We start from the raw sequence: 20,840 nt of genomic DNA on the forward strand, positions 1-20,840 counted from the left end.
CGAGTCAATGGCGCATGGCTGGGGTGGCCCTTGAGCCTCTCCAGCTTTCGCTGCAGGTTCTGTCCCTGCCTGCTGCTTGCCACAACTGCCTTTTCTTGCAACGTTTCCATGTTTCCAGGTGTCAGGATGCTCACTGTATGAGTGCTGTTAATGGTTCTCAGTTCAGTCAAACTCTGGGTTAAGCACCAGGGACAAAGCAGACCTAGCACATTTGCTCGATTCAAGATGTTCTATGAGCCCGTGAGCCTCCTGTTCATGGAGGACAGGCTTTCCATTGCTGCTAGGTCTGTGCCCTTCTCCCCCACTGAGACCCTTTTGATTGAGGCCTCAGTTTTTCTTGAGAAGGATGTTTCTGTCATGCTGCTTTGAAAAACAAATAGCCCCCTTTGCTTTTTATTTCTCCTTCCCCTCCATCAAAAAACCCTCTAAAAGTAGCTGCTGGACTATATAAACAAGCTTTGGTTTTACCACAGGAAGATTTCAGGATCTGCCAAACTTAAAAAAAAAAGCTTGTTTGGTAACTAACAGCGTGTACTGAAATGTGCTGGAGCTGCGAGAAAGGGACGTGAGGGTGACATGCACGGGAGTGGCAGGGAAGGGATTATGCATCAGCAGTGATTACAGAGGTTGCAGAGCCAATATACCCACTCTGTAAAAATACCAAGTTCTTCTCTCAACTAATGCTGTAGAAGCATGCTTTTGTGCAGTAACAAATGTCGATTTTAGATATTAGTTGTCAGGAAGTGATCTAATGCCTTGCTTTATAGATATTGGCTTAATACATTCATATCTGTATTTCTGTTGATTGAAAATTGTAAAGTACTTTTTATATTAGATCATTTCCTGTAAGAAAAATGAGCTTTGTGGAATGGCTTAGCACATTGCGAGAGTTTCAAGCCCAGCATCAAAATCATAGTGAGATTGTAGCTGTTTAGTGTTTTCATTGCAGATTGCACACCCCCCCATGTTGTGGTGGTTTTTTTTTGCTTTTGGAGGGTGGTGGAATTGTTAGCTACTTTTATTTACCCAGTGTCTTATCTCTGTATACTTAGCTGGCACACTAATATATCCAACACAGAATAAGGTGAATAACCTATCATTTATATTAAAATTATTAATTGAATTTTCGAGACTGGCAACAAATTTTGGGTGGAGTAAATTGTTTCTTAAGATAGCTTAGATCATTTTGTCCTGCATATCCTCACATAGCGAGTGTTCCCTCTTTGAACTTCTAATTTTAGCATTCTGTACAAATGTGTTCACAATTTCATATGTAAAAGCATAGAAAAACTGATTTGAGAAAGAAATATAACAGAAACAGTTACAGCTTTTAGTAATACCGGATTCTTCATCTGCTTTGTAATTTTCTAGTTTTGTGTGCTTACGTGTACAGTTTGATTATAGTCAAATGCCATATTCTCAGGCATCTAAGGCAACAGAAATTTTAATAAAAAAAAGAATAGTCAGTTGTAAATGTTCCAAAATGATACTTTAAAGCACAGAAAATTCTGTCAATGGACACACTTTCCACTGTCTGACATAGCACTGTTCCTAAGAGATGGTTAGGAAAATGGGATTTACAGCTCTGGACTACCCTCCAACCCTTCTCTCTGGCACTATAGCTCAGAAGCTGAAATCACAGCTTTCATGAAGTTAAATGCTATTTATTGATTGGTTTTGCTGGTTGAAATTGTCTTCCAAACCACGCTTCTAACCTGTTTAACCCCAGTGTACCTCTGAGAGCACTGTTTTTCTCTTTAAACCTACAGCTGATAAAACATGAAGCACTGACCAGAACCAGACGTATGGAATTGGTACGGTTCAGGTTATGCAAAATTGTGGTTGAGAGCTTCAAGTCCCTAGAAGCAAAGACATTTCTGAAGAAACGTGAAACTACTTTAAAATGGTATTTTAAATTTGGCAGGTTTAGCAAAATCAGGAGTCTTGTTCTGAAATATCTGAGCACCTGCAGCTCTCTCAGTGATCAGGGGCAATGTTCAGACGTGACTGATGAGTTTGATGTGGTTAATTACTCACTGTTGTGATGGAGTAAAGTGTAGAGGCTTCTGCTCCAGCTTTCACAGCAAGATTCATATTCTCAACATTTAAGCACGACCTGGTGCTTTGGTCAGTGAGCATTCTGTTTTGTGGCATCAAGCCTCTTTCCATAGGCTCACTTTGGGACAGCTGACCAACGTTTGGCACTTTGTCTAAGGTTTTGTTCTTGGACTATGCTGTTAATTAAACTTCTTTAATTGGATCCTGCTAGTATTGGGCAATTGCAGTAAGTCCAGCCTTTTCTTTACCTGATTGAAAGCAGTGGCTCCCACTCTTGTACTCTAATTTTTGTATTACTGAGAGCCCTGTCTAGTTCTTGTGGTGGTCTCATAAAGGAAAACTTCTGGTTCTTGTTGCCTTCAATTCTAGACTTAGTAAATATAAAGTAGCAAAATTGACTGGAAAATGTCAGGTGGAGGGTACATGGGAAGTGACTTGCTCATTTTGTCCTCCAAGTTCGGAAGGGCAGGCATGAGGCTGTGAGGTGTTGTCACATTAGTGAAGATCAGACAGTACTGCATGTGATGGGCAGGGCACATTTGGGTCTCAGTGTTTGCACAGGCTGATGCAGGTGCTGAAAGCTCAGGGTGTGACATGGCAGTTATGCAGAAGAAAATCATAACAGTTGCTTCTACATTTGAGAAGTCACTGTTGAATCTTTCCTCACTCTTCAGGAAGTTTCAGGGTGTTCTTCTTTCTTTAGGTTCATTTCCTGGTATCTGCTGTGGGACAGCATTCTACGGCAGGGAAGATACAAAGTGGAGCCCTGGTCTTGATAAAATAATTCTCACATTACTTAATTAGCTAAAATTGTTAAGATATATTCATGTGTTGTACATTTCATGTTTTCTTTATATAGTAGGGTAGACTTAAAAATTAAACACATCATTCACTTAGGAAAGGTTAACGTTTTTATTGCATTGCCAGTTAGGTATAAACTGTTCATACAATATGATTTACATTTATATGTATCTTTACTTTCCCAGAAAGGCTTTAAATAGTCATTTGAAAAGAGAAAAAAGACTACCAATGAAAAATTAAATTAAATAAATTTCAGTTGCTTTGTCTTACTGTATACAGTGTGAATTGAGTAAAATGAAATGCTTTCATTGATAGCTCAAAATAAGGTCCAGCTGTTGTTTTTGTCTCTGTTGCAATGTGAAGTGTTTTGTATTTATGTTTTAATTAATACATTTCCAGTGCAAACCCAATATAGTTAAATACATATGTACTATTTCATTAAAGGTTAGGATAGCTTCTAATGGCTAAGTAATTCTGAGTTCATTGATTCAATGTGTTTATGAAAATATTTTTTAGTTTGTATTTTGGTTGGATATTCATCCTAAGACTAGAGTGGGGGCAGTTTATTTTGGTGAATGCATGTACCTTCACACAGTAATTAGATGCAGAGACCAGTGTGTACGGATGTATTCTAACTGCAGCTCAGCATTTTCAGAATGATTAGTATACTGCAGAAAGAAAAAGCCTATAATATTATTTTCTTTATGTGAGAAGCAGGCACAAGGGAAGAGTGATTCAAAGGAACACATCAGAATTGAGACAAGTGGGTCTGTGAGTTATCTTGCATTTTGATGAATGCATATTAAATGAGTTTTAAGTCGAATTTTCATCTAGACAGTTTCAGAAACATGTCACTAAGAGTTTGTGCTCTCTAGCCTTATACAAGTGTTGTGTGTGGTGTGTATCAGGTACCTGAGCCTTTGTTGCTCAGGTTTTGCAAGTATCTTGTGTGCATCTTTTACACAGTCAGCAATGTTAGAGTCTGGAATCAGATTGAAAAATAACTGACTGCCTGTGGTCACAATTTAGCGTTTTAATATTGATATGATGAGCGAAAACCTGTCTTTAGATGATATCAGACTGAAAGCAGAGAAAACTCTTTGCTCTCTTCAGATGGCATTTAAACTTGTAGGGATGGTAGAGGCTAATTTTAAATTAGTGTTAAATAGCTTTCTAATAGATAACATCATCAGAACTCCTAGACTTTGCAGAAGGAGGATAATGCACTTTGGTTTGAACAGGGCAAATAATGATGGACCCTGCTGACTTTGGTAATTTGTGAATTTGATTTTGCCTCCTACACTGGCCTGCCTGGTATATCAGGAGGTATTGATGGCTGAAAAGAAAAATTAAAATACACTAAAAGTCACTTTTCTGTTAAACCAGTGAAATTAAGTCAAACTTTGTATTGTGTTTAACTACACTTTTCTATTTGGAACAGAATAATTACATTTTGTGCTTTGGTATTTGGTAGCAATGATCAGAAGGGTTTCTCTTCTCTCCTGCAGTTCTGCTAAGAGTGGTTGCCCTCCCACCCTCATCACCTTTATGTTCCCATTCCCATTTTTTCTAGGGCATCAACCTTTAGCCAGAGCATAATAAACATTAGGGATGTAAGGGTTGTAGAAGGGATTTGTTGTCTCTCAGATGATGGTTGGTGACACAAGTTTTAATTTGTACAAACCTACAAGCAATTTAGGAAGAAGGTGCCCCCAGACCAGATGAATGATGGCTGTGGGATTTTGTTCTTGTTTCCTCTGCAACAAGATCACTGGGATCTCTTTTGGGGTGTCTTGTTGGACCAGTCACTTTGTGCTGTTACTCTCTGCTTGTGGAGTGCAACTGAAGGTTAAACACTTTATCTGAAGCCTTTCGTTTTACTCTACAGCTATCAGGGGAACCGGTTTGCTTTCTGATAAGAGATTAGATTAAACACCAACAGCTCCTTTCACCTAAAAATCTGTTATACAGTTAAAAAGTTGTCACAGAGGTTGGCTGACATCTGGAAAACTTGTTTATAGTAAGTACAAAGTGTGGTACAGGCATCTTCTGACTCAGGGCTATTTTAGACCGGGAGCCACTGTTGAAATATCTGAATGCAGGGTTTAATCTCTGTCCACAACTGCCCCTCTGCAGCATGTCTGCTATCTCCCATACAATTTGAAATTTATTTCATATTATCATCTTTGTTATTCTCACTGCAAGATTAATATCATGTGGTGTATTACATTTAATTAATGCTTTTTTTTTAAAGTGACATCAAGTTTAATTTTTTTTTTAAGTATTATTAATTTTAGCCGTACTTCTTGCTTTCAGTTAGTTAAAAATGACGCCTGGTATCTTTGTATGCAAACCAGCAAATTTTTTTTGCTAGAAGATCCGTCAGTGAATTAAGCACATGGCATTCTATGAAGTGACATGTGCCCATATAAAACATGTTCTTTAGTAGGTGACTGCTCATTGTGTGCCAAGTTGAGTCAAATCAAAATCTAAGAATATTTATACAAGGTAGACCATCTGAAATACTTAATAGTGCCATGTTGTTTGTAGCAGGGTCCTGCAATTTTCTGTTGTGTGCTGAAGTTCACATATATTGTTGATAATGATCTTATGGGATTTTGATGTGCACAGCTCTTATAAGTCCAATTTGTGTTTTTAACATTATTTGTAGAAGTTTTGTCTAGTGAACAGGTTTTTAAATTGATCTGATGCTTTTGGTTTATTTAAAAGAAAGCAACTGATCCTGCTAGCAAATTAGCTTGATGAACTAAGTTTCACATTAATAATGACTTTTCATCTAAGGATAGGGAATTTGAAGGATTATTTTAACTAAGGGAGTGAAAGGAAGAGGTGTGGTAAATCTCAGAAGAAAGAGAGCATTTATCACACTGTTTAAAAAGCTCTAGTAGGACTTTGAATTAGGAATTTGTATTTCTTTATATTATTCAGCTTACCAGTTCTTTTTTCTCTTGATTTTGAAATACTTAAAAAAGAGATGTAGAGGCCTCTTCAGGTGGTCTTTCTAAAAAATATTGCTTTGTTAGCATAGTTTCCTGCTTTGTTTTCTGTCTTCTCTTTTTTTTTGGGGGGGGGGGGCAGGATTGGTAGGCTGTTTTTCCTTTGATTAATATTTTTGAAGTCCCCTTAATAAAGAATTAATTTAAACCATCTATTTTGCATCCCTTTTATTTTATAAGTTTAATCTAATATTTCTGGATTTGTATGCTACCAAGGATTTTTAATTCACTTCTGTGTAAATGAAGCAGCTAATCCTGAGAGAGACATAAAGTCACTCCAGTGAAGGGATTATGAATTCTGTGCTTAGGTTCCTTCAACCCTGAGAGCTGGCATCTGCTTATGGGTGTTAATACTGTGCTGGTGAGAAAATGGTCCTGAGACAAGGCATCTGTGAAACCTGAATCCCAAGAGTAACTGTTTCTGACAAAAGTTGAACTAAAGCAAGTGACTTTTCAGTGACTTGCTTAGGCCTGGTGTGAGTTTAGGGCTCGGTCAGGCTTTGCAATCTTATTTTTAGAAGTACCACTGAATAAGGCAGTTGAGTTTACAAGGGTTTTCATAACAGGCTCTCTAAGAAAACAAGTTGAAAGGCGTTTTGCTTGTTGTTTTTCCTGCTGGTGTCTGCTTTTCTCTTGTGGTTATCAAACTGTCACGTACATGAACATCCAGTGCAGCGTTTTCTGAGTCATTACCTGCGAGGGGCTGGTTCAGAGCAGCTGCTGAGGTACAGCTTCAGTGACAGAAGTACAACTGCAAATGGTCCTGGTGACAGTCTGAGCTGATCATGATCAGTTGTTACCTTCCTTGCCTTATTCCCTAGACCTGGCCTGACAGCCCATCAGCAGATACCCAGTGCTGTTCCATCTCAGAAAGCAGTAGCTGAGCTGGAATATTGGAGATGATTGCAAGCACTGTAAAGCAACTCCAGATAGAGGTATCAGCTGGGTAACCCTGAGCTCGGGGAGCTGTAGGTGGGATCATTTGATGGTTCATTGCACCAGGTGTAGTCTTGAGCAACTTGTGACAGTTCCTGTGGTAAAACAGTTTGTCACTTGGTTTTCATGTTAGCCCACTGGCCCCTGGAGGCAAATGTTAACATTGTACTGGTGCATTCCTGTTAAAAAAAATGTTAACTTGGACACACTGGGCAGAGGGAAGAGCTGTATCCTCTTTTGTGAAGCTGGGTCTAGGATCTGGCTTGTCCAGCATGTGAAGATAAAAGCTGATAAGGGTATCACACTGTGATGCATTCACAATGAGGTGTGTGTATGCACTCCAGGGATGAAAAGGTACCTTGTTGACAGAAGACTGAGAGGCTGTAAATAAATTCTGATTTGAAATGAGAAGGTGGCTCATGTTGCCTGTATCAGGTGGGCTCAGGACAAGAGCAGTGGGAGAGGTGCTATTGATGCAGCTGCAGCTGAAATCTTACTGGTTTGTCCTCAGGAATAATTGTATTTAGTGCTGTGATGTGTAAAACAATCATAAGGAATGTGGTACACACAGGATGTGTCTTCTATTATGCCTTTGTGTGCCTTTCCTATGGAGAAGAAAGATAACTAGTAAAGAAACAGTGATAAAGTTCTATTAAGAAATGCTACTTATGACAAGGAGAAATTACTGGGAGCTGCTATTTATGCCTCCTTTCTCCTCATGATAATGTCATGAGGATCGCCAACGTGTGTCATTCTCTTCTTTTATGGTACATTTTGACTCTCTCTAGTGGCTGCCTTGTTTCATTTTTCTGAAATGCCACATTGCTGGTAGGAAGAGAGCCATGTACATACAGCCTGTGCTCACAATCTGGAACTGGCACAGCGATGTTGTATTGCTAAGCAACAGTTGGCATCATGCTGTCTACTTCCCTGTTCTTCCTTTTCTCCTGAAAAATCCAGATCAGCATCTAGCGCATGTTTTAGGTAGTGAAAAGAATAATAGCTTTATATCTTACTTTGTGTGAAGTTTGTTGTTCATTCTTTAATAAAATATTAAATAGCAATTCAGAGAAATACAGCCAGGGTGTGCTTTGTTCATCCCTAGGATGGCAAATCCTAATGATCTTCGAGCCTTGCAATAGAATGTTTTTTGTGTGAAGTGAGGCCAGTTTTTTATTCAACCAGCAATGCCTGATCTCACAAATACAGCATGAAATAGCTAAATTATGTACAAATCTGTCTTTTTACTAGTGGACTGTAGGATCAGAATAGGTCTTTATTCTCTTTAGTGTGTATATGCATTGCAGGATTTAACAGGAAAAGATGAAGATTTGTGCATTGCAGTGCAGTGTTGATAGCCTTGGATTTTAAATGCCTTTTTCTGATTAAGTGAAGACTTTCTTTGCTGCTTCTATAAAACTTATTTTGATACTTGTTTAGAATCCAGCACTTTAAAAAATAGAACTCAACACCCAATTGAAAATACTATTTGTTAAGCAATGGTGTGTAGCTACCTGTTGTGACTTTTGTTTAGTTGTTGATGGCACGAAGAAAAAATTGTTGCCAAGCTTGTCAGATAATTATCAGATATGCACTGAAAACTCATCCTGTTTTTTTCACTATTTGGAAGATGTAGATGATTTTTGTTCTATATTAAGGGGTTTGTGGGTTTTGGATTTTTTTCAGTTGCAGTTTTACGGGAGAGCTAATGTTTTTTGTTTTCTTGTTTTACTTTCACTGCTCTTGTGACTTCTCTGTTTTAGAACTACAGCGAAATCATACAGCATTCTTTCCAGTTTCAAGTTTTTATTATCTACATTCCCAACTATTTGGTGATGTTGGGGCATTTATTTTGACCAGGTTCAGGAAAGAGATATTTTGTTGCTTGCTTTGTTGAAAGTCTTTCTCTGTTTAGCAGACGTACTCTACATTTACTTCTTCCTTCGTTGTGCTCCAGTTTGTATAAGTGCCCATGCATAGACACTAATATAGCCTTCCCTTAATGAGCAGTTAGGCTGTACATATTAAGACCCCTTCATCTTCTAAAATTCTTCTGGTTATTCATTCTACCATTTGTTAAATTCTGTGTTTCCTTTCTATATGTTGGTCTGCTACTTCAATTTGCAGAACAAAGGTGTTGTGCCATGCATGGTCATAAAAGCAAGTGTAAACCGACAAATGTTTTGCAAGGAACTGATTGTGTGAATTAATTGTGTGTTCACAAGCTCCCCTGGTGTGAAGTCCAAACGTGCACAGACACCTTTTCTGATTGTAGGGATGAGCCAGAGGTGGAGTTTCTTTGTACAGTTTGGCAGTTGGCTTTTCAGTGAAGTTCAAGGCCTTGCTACCTGCAGGAGAGTCTAAATGCCCCAGCACCCATCAACAATATCCTTGAGCAGTTGGTTTTGGTCTTTAGTACTTGTTAGATGGTAAAGGTTGGAGCTAAAGGGAGTTTCAGATGGGAAATTTTCAAGCTGCAAGTTTCTCAAGATTTTTGTTCCCTGACAGAAAGACATATCAACTGGGGACCATCAGCCTAGCAATATTCAGAAATACTTTTACATGCACTACTGTCCAGATTTTTGTAGACTTCCTCCAGACTTTCCCTTCAGTATCACTCAAAAACTTGAAAATTCTGGGGTTTTTCCTATCACCTGTTAAAGGTTTTCTTGCTGTTGGAGGATGGTAAAGCTGTGGGTTTTTTTTTTTTCCCTGCAGAGGAAATTGTTTTGCCAGGACCTGAGTTGTATGATGCATGCCCAGGTTCTGGTAATATGATTCATGGCATTGAATGATACTGTCTGTAATTTTAAAAAGTCATTTTGGGACATCTGGAAAATGATAGTATGTTTTGATGATAGAAAGATCTGGATAGAAGGACTTTTACAACAGGACAATAAGCTTTGCTTGCTTATCATATTATGCAGAACTTCAGAATTATATTTAATATGCACAATCTACTTCTGCATGGTTGACTTCAGCATTGGAAATCTGTGATTCTCCTGTTTTGGGATGATAGCTCCATTTCACCATTTGAAATTTTGAAGTGTAGGGTGAGAGATAACAGAAGAATCAGAAGTCACACCTTGTTCTGTGTGTTTGTGTGATTCTCACAGCATGTTAACACCTGTTTTCTACCCATAGGAAATCTGTCCAGTCTAAGTCGTCTTGGCCTGAGGTACAATAGGCTGTCAGCAATTCCCAAGTCTTTAGCAAAATGCAGTGAACTTGATGAGCTGAACTTGGAGAACAACAACATTTCTACTTTACCAGAGGTGAGGAGTAGAGGGAGTGGACTGGGGAGGGGATGCTGCTGGAGAGCATCCATGTTTTGTAAAGGGAGTGGAACAAGGGAAATTATTTCACCTTGCCTCTTAACTCTGAGGAATACCCTTTGTTTTAACCTAAAAGTAATGTGAATTATGTCAATTGTGTAAATATTAGGTATGTTTAATCAGTATAGAAAGACTAATGTCATACAACTTGAGTCAAAACTGGGAGCAACACATGTGGTTGTATTTGCTGTGCTGTATCTTTAGAAAACCTTAAGTAATGAGTTCAGATTCCCACCCTTCAAGCCAGGTAAGTGTTTCTCAGTGTTTCTGCTTTGTGAAGCATTAGTGCCTGGAAGTAATTGTTCAGATGACAGAAGAAAAATCTGATGTGATTGCTTCTTATTTTGGATATTTATTCAATTTCTTTAGAACCTTTTAAGATGAAGACTTCATGACACAACATAAAGTTTATAGTTTCTTCTGTTTTAATGTTGGTCAAACTACTTTCCTAAGTTGTCATCCCCACGACCCCAAGTTGTCTAGATTACTAGTATAAAATGAGGTTAAAGGTTATCTAAATATGTATATAGCAAACTATAAATAGAAGAAAACAAAATGCATTAGGAATTAGGCAAAGTATTTACAGTAACAAAGGCCAGTAAGTAACTAATTTTCCTCAGATAAATTTCTGAGCTCATCAATGATAGACTGAAACAGAGAATTCAATAAATGTTTGTGCAAGACTATAATTTAGGAAAGTGCTAGAGTGAAAGCCACCAGGCTGCTTTTAGGATGAGAGCTAAGCTAGCCCACCCCACCCAGACGTGTTACAAAAGCAGCTGCAATGCAATTACAAAAAGCTAATGTGAGGGATGATTACTGGCTTTAAAACACATTCAGTCATAATACAAACCTCTTAGTAACTGTGCTGCCTTCTTCAGGTATATTTGCCCACAATATGTTAACACTTAAGTTTGCAGAAGTGTGTAGTTTATACTGTAATCTGTTTAAAATAAAACATGTTATGCTATAAGACAAAGAACTGTATTTGTAGAAGAAATTTCTGAATTTCAAAACATAGCTGAAGCTGCTGACACAATGCCTAATAAATATTTTATCTTAAAAGGATGGGCTGAAAGAAGGCAGCACTGCCACAGCTCTCATAGATGTAAGAGCATTGTTCTCTTTGTACTGCCAAAGCTCTCTTGCTTCCCTTCAAATGCATTTAATTAGTCTAGGGTATTAGAGTGAATTAGCTAACATATTTTAGATATTTTTTTGGTATACAAGAAGCCTTCAAAACCAGCTTTTTGAAATGCCAAGATCCATCTGAAACAATAAACTGTCTTAGAGCTCAGGGACTGCCTAACCCTAGGACTAATATCTGTTAATTAAAGTATCGGTAGAAACAATATATCCTAACCAAAGATTATAGAAATTAATGATTAGGTTAGATTGATACTGATTTGAAGATCCATTATTTTATCTGTAGTGGGGGAAATGCTTCACTGATATTTGCTGAGATGCCCCCACTGTCTAAAGTTTTAGCCAGGGCATGTAGGTAAGTCCCTATTAGATCCTATTTTATTTACAATAATGTTAATAAACTATTTATAAAAGTAGCCAAACCTTTCCTGGTGAAACAGCAAAGCCATGTTCTTAAAGCATTTACAGTGAATATGGAGCTCAAATTGCAATCCAGAAATACTGACATTAGGAATATGGTTGGAATCATTATCTTGTTACTGCTCATTCCTGATTGCAGATGTTGCATTATTTATGGTATGTAATGCCATGCATAAATCTCCAATTTCTGTAATACTTAAGCAAATAGGGCTGGATTCAAGTTGGTGTAGTAATAAGCAAAGGTGACACTTCAGCAGTAATTTAGATCTCATTATCCATCTCCACGGTTCCAGCAACGTGCTTGGCACGTAACTAACAGATGAACTGAGATATGGGCTGCTGGGATTTTGGAATCTAGATTGTCAAAAGAAATGAAACTCTGGATTCAATGGGCAGCCCTTGCTATCCAGTTTACCTACAGGTGTCTTGCTTTTTATTTTTTAAAGGGGGAAAAAAATAGAGCAGTAACTACTTAGGAATATTTTAGAAAAAGGAAAAAACAATGGAATTTTCCACCCATCCTATTCTTTTTCTCTGTCTGATTATCTGAAACTATTATGGTATAATTACAAGACACTGACAAGTTCTGATCACAAGTATGGATTTATATGAAGTTACCAAGGATTTGCATTGGAATTATCAAATGCCTCTTTTGGGAGCCATTGTGTGGGGTTGATATTTCTTTGGGCTCCATTTTGATGGGGGTGAGTTGCTGGAGCCAAAACAGCTGCTGGGGATGGGATGGACACGCTGCCCCTGTGCTCCTGGAGCAACATGTCATTAGAAAAATTGCTTTCAGAGGAGAAAAGAGTTACCAAACCTCCCAAACCTGTGCTTTTAAATGTGGTGTGTTTGCTTTTTTTGTATCTGTCAGCATGCAGGGAGGAAGGGGGAAATAAGGTAGTGGCTGGTGACTGTGAGCAGAGATTGTTGCTGGTGGAAGTTATATCAAATTTAACACTGGTTTGTGTGTTGCAACACTTCTTCAAGGGATGGACTTGAGGGGGGAAAAACATTTCTAATTAGACCCATAAGGGAAAAGAGATGCATTCAAATAAATCTGTCCTAAGTTCTTGGGTGGTTTTCTTCTTTCTACAGGGTCTTTTATCCAGCCTTGTCAAACTGACTAGTTTAACATTGGCCAGGAACTGCTTCCAGTCCTATCCTGTGGGTGGCCCGTCCCAGTTCTCCACAATCTACTCTCTCAATATGGAGCACAACCGCATCAATAAAATCCCCTTTGGAATTTTCTCCAGAGCTAAAGTATTAAGTAAGCTGAACATGAAGGTGAGGCACAGAAACATGCTACTGTGTAAAATCAATGAGGAGCACTGTTTGCTGCTCCATGAATTCTGGCAGACTTAATAATGTAAGGAATGAATTTATCATGCTGAAGTGGATGCTGCTGCTATCACATATATAAATAATTCTGTATTAGTGTAAAATAGTGCTATCAAGATGTTACTAATTTTCTTTATGTTTTGTTAGTTAAGATTTTTTCACATTTGCTTGAGTTTAAACAATGAAAATTAGAAAGCTGGCTGAAAAGTTCTTGAATATCCACATGGGACACAAGCACGTAGATTAGCTTATTTCTCCCTCAGACACTGTTACGATTTACTTTTTAAACAGAACTATGCAAAATATTTTTTTTAAATATAGTCTTTCAAAACCTAAGTCTAGAGATTTTTGTCTGTAGTTGAAGAGCACAGCAAAAGAATTTTTAAGTGTGCTAATACAGTTAAAGTAGGGAAAAAAGATTCTATTATTCTATTAATAGATTTATTTCAAGAAATGCTTGAGCAGTAGCTAAACTCAGCTACTGTTTTAGAATACAGTTTGAGACAAATGAATCCTCAATTTGCATTGTCCAGTTTTTTCACATACTCATTTGTAACTTTGCCTGTTTACCACAACTTTGTGTGACCATTTTCTGAAAGATTTTGTGGTGTCTGGTCTAAATCAAATATTTAAAAAATATTTTGAGCAGTAACATGTTCAGGGTAATTTCAGATGCTTTTACTCTGAGACATTAAAGTATATGGGTTTTTTTTGGTCTTTTTTTTTTGGTTGTGGGTTTGTTGGATTTTTTCCCCTCAGCAGGGTTTGGGGTGTGGGTTCTGGTGGGATTTTTTAGTGATGGTGTTTATTCTCTTGATTGGTTTGTTTGGATTTTTTTTAACTCCGTATATTTTTAGGATTCAAACATTTGCTGATAGTGCCTTTGTAAGTTACAGTGAACTTTCTCTTCTTTTTTTGAACCCACCATCCATTGTATTCAGCACGAATAGGACAAAAAATGTTTTAACCATAGTGTGAGATCTTGAAAATTTTGTGCTTCTTGTTTTTCCACTTCAGTTCATATTAGTAACAGAGAGTCAATTCTGTAACTCTAGATTGGTACCACTAATATTTGGTGGAATTTGAAAAAAATTGGCCAATTACCAACATTTTGTTCTTCTGATTTCATTATCAACTATGTTGTTATGAAGTATTTCTATTAGCAGTTTGTTTAATCTGTCAGATGCCTTCCCAGCCTCTGGCAAGGGCAGACCCTAAATGTTTGATATGTTAAATCACAGGACAATCAGCTGACGTCTCTCCCCTTGGACTTTGGGACTTGGACAAGTATGGTAGAACTGAATTTAGCGACTAACCAGCTCACAAAAATCCCTGAGGATGTCTCTGGGCTTGTTTCTCTTGAGGTGAGAAGAGTCTAAGTTAACAGCTAAGTGAATACTTGCAACATAGGGATTCTCTACTTCAGGTTTAAGTAATATTACTTTTGGGTGAAATAAAGCTAAATAAATGTGTGTCTCTGTGCTGTTTAATCCCCTGTTGCATTTGTTTGTGGCTGTTGTCAACGGCTTTTGAATGTTCTTTAGGCTCTTGATGAGTGTGCACAAACCACTACCTACAGCTATATTTTTAGCTGGGTAGAAAGAAAATTTTTCTCAACAGGAATCAGTGTTGTAAATGCAATGTTGCTGAACTTGGTTCAATTCCTGGAGACCAGCATGGAAGCAGCAGGGATCAGAAAAACATAATGAAATGTTTGACAGCCAGGGGTGGCTTGAGTGTAGCTCTGTGAACCTCCTAGGCAGCCAGGTGGGAATTCTCAGCCTTTGAGGGGGAAGAACTCGTAGGTTAAAAGCATAAACTAAACCTGCTCTGTCCCCTCATCCTGTTTCTCAGGGTACCATCAGCAGAGACAAATTATTGCCTTGGAGGGACAGAAAGACAGAGGTACTTGTTTGGGCAGTTGAGGGGACTTTTTAGGCTCTGTGAGTTGCTGGGAAAAATCTGTTAAAGAACTATAACAAATAGCATATTTGAAATTGCAAATTTCTAATGTGACTTCTTCTGTGAATATTTAATTATTCCTGTAGTGTGAGGCTAAATTTATGACAGAGTAATAGTTACTTAATAGCCCAGTTCCCTTTTAAGTGAAGGCTGTGGTTGATGTGATTGGGAAATTAGTAACCTCTAGCAGCTGGGTTTGCTGGTGGTCTGTCAGCTGCTGAAGCTGGAGAGCTGCTTGGTTTGCTGACCTGTTATCACTGTGTTTCTCTGTAATTAAAAAATCAAACACAAAGAGCTGTTGGGGCGGTGTTTACACAAAAGTGAAGGTTCCCACAGCAGTGCTAAATCAGCTGCATTGCATGTAGGTAATATTGTCTGTTCCTGCCTTTGTTTCTTGATAGCTATTAAAACATTCCTGTTCTCACTGCTCCGTGCATGTGCAGTGCATAAAGGATGGTCACTGAAATGCTGCTTGTGCTAATCCTCAGGCATTGGCTTTCTTTCACTTTGATTTTCACTTTGATTCTCACCATGCCTTTGTTTTGTTCCTGTCTGTGGTGTTTTCATGTTACATGAAGCCGGTGAGAGTTGAGATTATTGGTAGAAGAGAGGAACTCTCAGCCTTAGCTGGTTCTGTGTGGTTGGCACAGGGTCCACACTGGCTGCTCTTTCACATCCTCATGTCTCAATGTGCCTCCTTAAAGAGCTAGATAACAGCATTGTTTAATCAGTAATTAATTACCTGACTACTCACGGTGCTGTTATGAGGCTTGATTACTTCCAAGAACTGCAGGGTTTCTCTGGAGGAAAAATGGTGTATTAGTATAACCCCTGTTAACTCACCTGTGAAATAATGAATAACTGTTAACTCTGTTAACTCTGCTAACCCTGAAAATAAGGATACACTTCTTGAACCTGGGGCATTTATAATTCAGCTCAGAAATGAAGAGAAAAACAAGAGGACATCACTGTAGTAGGCGTGGGTGTGTGATGGCAGCCCATTTTGGAAAGCCAGTGCTCTGCTTAGGTGCTCCCATCTGTGTGTTTATTTGCTGTTGCTCCTAACCAAAGGGACACAGGGAGAAGAGGAAGTACTAAGCTTTTTAAGGAAGATTTGGCAAGCACAGCAAATAATGTAAAACATGATTATGAGATAGCTATAAGGAAGCATAACAAAATGGTAGGCAAATTCAGGAAGAAATTGTTTTTCTTTGATCATTTGAAGAAATAAGGTTTCTATTGTATTTGCTTTACATTTATTATTATGTATAATAATATTTTAAAGAAGTATATCCTACATGTTTGTATTTGTATCATTAAAGACTTGAAAAAAATTTTGTTAAATCACTGACTTGTTTTATTTTTTTTTTAAATGTTCAACTACTTCCTTAATGTAAATGTAGGCTAATATTGGATTTCATTACTTGAAAATATTAAAAAAAAAGTATTTTAATCTGTTATTTACTTATTTTGTTGCTGAAATTCTGTGTTTGGTGTTTCTTTTTTGAGGTTCTTATCTTGTCAAACAATCTCCTAAAGAAACTTCCCCATGGAATTGGAAATCTACGGAAACTCCGAGAGTTAGATCTAGAGGAAAACAAACTGGAATCCTTGCCAAATGAAATAGCTTACCTCAAGGATCTGCAGGTGAAACAATAATTGGTCAAGATAAGCATCTAGCGTCCTTTATTTACACCATGCTGATTTAATTGCAGCTTTTTGGATGAGTGGAAACTATTTGAGACTGGACATAGAAACAAAAGTTATGAGTCTTGTGCAACTTCAGCCACAATTAGTCCCCATTAACTGTTCCCCAGCTTTATTAGTTAATACTGGACAAAAAATTTTTGAAGGTTTTAACTGTTGTACCATGAGCATGATATCACCCCAGGAATTATTTCTGTCATGCTCATGAAATCTATGTTTAGGCATTTGTTTTACTAGGCACCTTTTTATTTTTACATTCAGTGATGCTTGATAGAGATTTGAAATGTTGATGAATGGTTGAAATTTTTTTTGCTCAAATTCAGGAGAGTAGAGCCCATTCATTTGTCAGCCACATATCTTGTTACTTGCTGTCATTCCAAGCAAAAATCATTAATTCAGTTTGTAAAAATGTGTTTTTCCCTTAGAAATTGGTTCTGACTAACAATCAGCTGACCACCCTTCCCAGAGGAATTGGTCACCTTACCAATCTGACGCACCTTGGGCTCGGAGAGAACCTTCTCACACACCTTCCTGAGGAAATTGGTAAGGTCCTCTTGTCTGGTTTGGTGCAGTGTGTCTGGACAAAGCACATATCATAGCCAACTATTTTGCCCATGAGTAAAAGCCACAAAATTAATTTGAAACTTCTAGATATGTGCAGCCTGATGTGAAAGATGTGCCACAGGAACAGCTCTAGAGTGATGTGCAGATGAAGAAGGCATGGTTTGTCTCTTGCATCATCTTTGGTGAGGAGCCATTACAGCTGCTCATCTTATATGTGCCTCAATGTGAGAAAAACCTAAAATAATCTAAACACAGAGCTTTGTAATTTATAAGCTCGTGGAGAGAGTTTGCTGTGGAAACAAACTGTGGAATTAAAATCAGTAAGAACATTTTAAATACCATTGTAGGAGTACAGTTTGGTTATTAAAGCTGGATGTCTTCACAGATGAGAGAATTGTCACTTATTGTCAGGTGTGGCTGTTTCATGTATCATGCTATCAACTGTTTTCTTCTATAGCTTCTCCTTTTGGTTGGTTTACTATGCCATGAGTCCTGCCTACTGCTTTCTCTTGTGAAAGATTAAATAGTCTCTTAGGTTATAGGAGATGTTTATGGTGTATAAAATTGGAAAGTGGGGAATATTTTGGGGAGGACTTCTATGATTTTGAAAGGAGAAATGGAAGTCTTAAAAAGAAATTACACTGTTTTCCAGCTTCTGGTTAATCTGTATTGCAGTATATGTAGAGGCAAACTGTAAAATTTTAATTCAGGAAAAAATTTTCACACTTCTTAGTTCCATTTAATAAATTCATAAGTTAATCTTTCTGTGCAGAGAAGTCACACTCTTCTGCTTTTTTACTGTGACACATGACAGTTATGTGGTTTCAGGTCTTATATATATGGTTTCTAATTAGATAAAAGGAATGGCATAGATATTTTTAAAGAGAGACTAGATCCTGTATAGCATAAGTATTTCCTAGGTCCTTTTGATTAGATAGCTGTTCCATGTTGCCTGCACTTGCATAGCTCGTGAATGGCTATGGTGAATTCCCTTTCAGTTCTCTTATTCTCTATATTTGTAGTTCATTTATTATCTAAAGGAGATGCCCCAATGGATATTTTTACAGGGAAATTAAAGCAAATTGGTTCTTGCTTAGGTACTGGTGAACAGAACTTGCTGTGCTTGAGAACAGGAGTCTCACTGACTCAAGGTTCTGTATAGGGAAGAGTCTTCAAGTGGACTCAGAGCCTCTGTCTAAAAGTTAGAAACTGCATGAATCAAAAAGATACAACTACTACTTACTATTTTATTTTAACCAGGTACACTGGAGAATCTGGAAGAACTGTATTTGAATGACAACCCCAATCTGCACAGCCTTCCCTTTGAGCTGGCTCTTTGCAGCAAACTGTCAATAATGAGTATTGAGAACTGCCCGCTCAGCCACCTTCCACCTCAGATTGTTGCAGGAGGACCCTCCTTCATCATCCAGTTCCTAAAAATGCAGGGACCATATCGTGCCATGGTCTGATGCTCATCGACTTGTCCAATACACTGTACAAAATACAAACTGCATTAATGTTGTAATTGTCTGTATATGTATATATAATATAATATATGTGGTTTATATTATATTATATATATATAAATATATAAATAATATAAAAAGGCAAATTTAAGACTGCATTATGTGTTTCTGCTAATAGAGGAATCATAGCCATTTAGATTTTTTTTTAAATTCTGTAAAAATGCTTGTCTAAGTTTTCTTTGCTGAACTTGATGGAAGTTGTCTGAATAATCTGAAAATGCCAGTTCATTTAAAGCAATTGCCAATGAACTCAAAGTTTAAATTTAAGGGACAAAACCAGTTTTGCTTAGATTTACTTTCAGTTAAGAGAAATGTATAACCTTTATATAATGAACTTTTCTGTTCCCCCCCCTTTTTTTTTTTTTGTGTCAAAACCTGAAAGGGTCTCGTCCCCTGAGGTTGGTATTTTCTTTTAACTTATTTTGAGATTTGAAGCAAATGGTGTTTTTATATTGTTTACAGTCAGAGTAAATCACTGGATTTTGTTTTATTCTGATTTGCTCTGTTTTAATCAATCATATCTAGAGTTTATATGCCTCTGCTGATGAATTTTTATCAACCAGTTTGTATACTAAAAACATACTCATCAGAACAACTGGCAGGTGAAAAGGATGCAGTCAAAACAAAAAGAAAAGAAAAAAAAAAGCTTGAATTCCTTTAAATCTTGCTTCCCTGAGTTATCAGTTGCAGGCATAACATATCTGAACTGAGCCTTTTGCAGTTGGTCTTTTCTAGCACAAGTAAACCTTTTCAGATTGGTAAAAATGTGGAGTATCCTCAGTGAAGAGCGGTTTTCATTGTGTGAAGTAACAAGTCCATGAGGTCTAACAGTACAGTTAAGTGACAAGGAAATAATATATATGTACATTTTTATTACAATGTTGAGTCATAAACTACAACAGGCAATTTTAAGGATTCCTTATAGACCTTGTACAATAAATGAATGTGTCTTACTTTTAAACACTGCAATATATGTAAGTTTTAAGGTTGGTTAACAATGTACTATGGTTTTATATCTTGACTTGCCTTGTACCTCCTTCCATTATGGAACTTCTGTGTCCAAGCACAATATCTTCACACTGTGCTGTTTTGCTGCTGAACTAAATGCACTTTTCCCCACAGCTGGGGCACTTGCTTCAAAATATTCAGTTCAGTATCTTGATTATTCTTTTTTAACTTCATCCTATCTGTTTCAGTATTAAACCGATCTGTTAAAAAAGAGGCACCTTTTTCATTTGTGCAGAGATGTTGGTAGCTCAAGAGAAACACTGTAAGTAGTGGACATTCAGTTTTATCATGAATTTCTTGGCTGTTTAGAAGGCAGAAGATGCTTCAGGGAGATTTTCATTATTGCTGCACTTGCAGTTGTCCTTTTTCAGGAGGGTAAGAACTTGAGGCAGTCACATTCCATGGTTATCCAAGAACTGTTCTGCTTATACTCACTGGAATTGCTGCTGGGATAGTGTGACTTACAGGGCTGTACCTTTTGCACAAAATCAAATCAATGGATGCCATGGGAAATCTGTTCCACATGCAGAAGTTTGGGAATATTATTTCTGGCTTTCAGGTGTGCTTATTTAGACATATTTCCTCGATCTGCTTGCATTTTGTTTTGTTGTATGTCTTTTCATTAACAAGGAGTAAGTTTTAAATGGAAGGCAGGTGGAGATATAAAACCTTAGAGGGCTTAAACATGCTGTAAAACTATTGTAGATGTCACTGGATTTTACTAAGTAATGTTCTATTCTTTCTCACACACTCTCTCTGTCGTTCCCCCCTTCCCCCCCTTTTTTTTTTTTTTTTTTTTACATCTACTGTAGCTTTTCAGTTTAGACTTTAGTTTATAAAAGGCTAGTTCCTTACAGTTCTGCCTGAGTTAATCTTTCTCAGCACTAAGGTGTTAAAATATGAAGATGCTGAAATGCTTAGTATCAAGACTGTAATTAAAATTCTGAATATACTGCAAAGTCCATGTTTTGCCCTCAGGTCCCTAGGGGGGAAACTGGTTTGGTTAATATGCTTCCTTA

The 20,840-nt window shown here is 37.5% G+C and overlaps 1 protein-coding gene across 2 annotated transcripts in view; it reads left to right on the forward strand.

The window, feature by feature from the left end:
- The window catches only part of SHOC2 (SHOC2 leucine rich repeat scaffold protein), a 59,869-nt gene extending 40,035 nt beyond the window's left edge, over positions 1 to 19,834 (forward strand). For both annotated transcript variants that reach the window (XM_066554753.1, XM_066554752.1), the window contains 6 exons: positions 9,957 to 10,087; positions 12,812 to 13,000; positions 14,296 to 14,418; positions 16,526 to 16,663; positions 17,149 to 17,266; positions 18,548 to 19,834. In XM_066554753.1, coding sequence (XP_066410850.1) covers positions 9,957 to 10,087; positions 12,812 to 13,000; positions 14,296 to 14,418; positions 16,526 to 16,663; positions 17,149 to 17,266; positions 18,548 to 18,756 — 908 coding nt within the window. In that variant the 3' untranslated portion in view covers positions 18,757 to 19,834. The remainder of the gene's footprint in view (positions 1 to 9,956; positions 10,088 to 12,811; positions 13,001 to 14,295; positions 14,419 to 16,525; positions 16,664 to 17,148; positions 17,267 to 18,547) is intronic.
- The last annotated feature ends 1,006 nt before the right edge of the window (positions 19,835 to 20,840 follow it).

This window comes from Molothrus aeneus, chromosome 8 (assembly GCF_037042795.1).
Source record: "Molothrus aeneus isolate 106 chromosome 8, BPBGC_Maene_1.0, whole genome shotgun sequence".
Taxonomy (NCBI): domain Eukaryota; kingdom Metazoa; phylum Chordata; class Aves; order Passeriformes; family Icteridae; genus Molothrus; species Molothrus aeneus.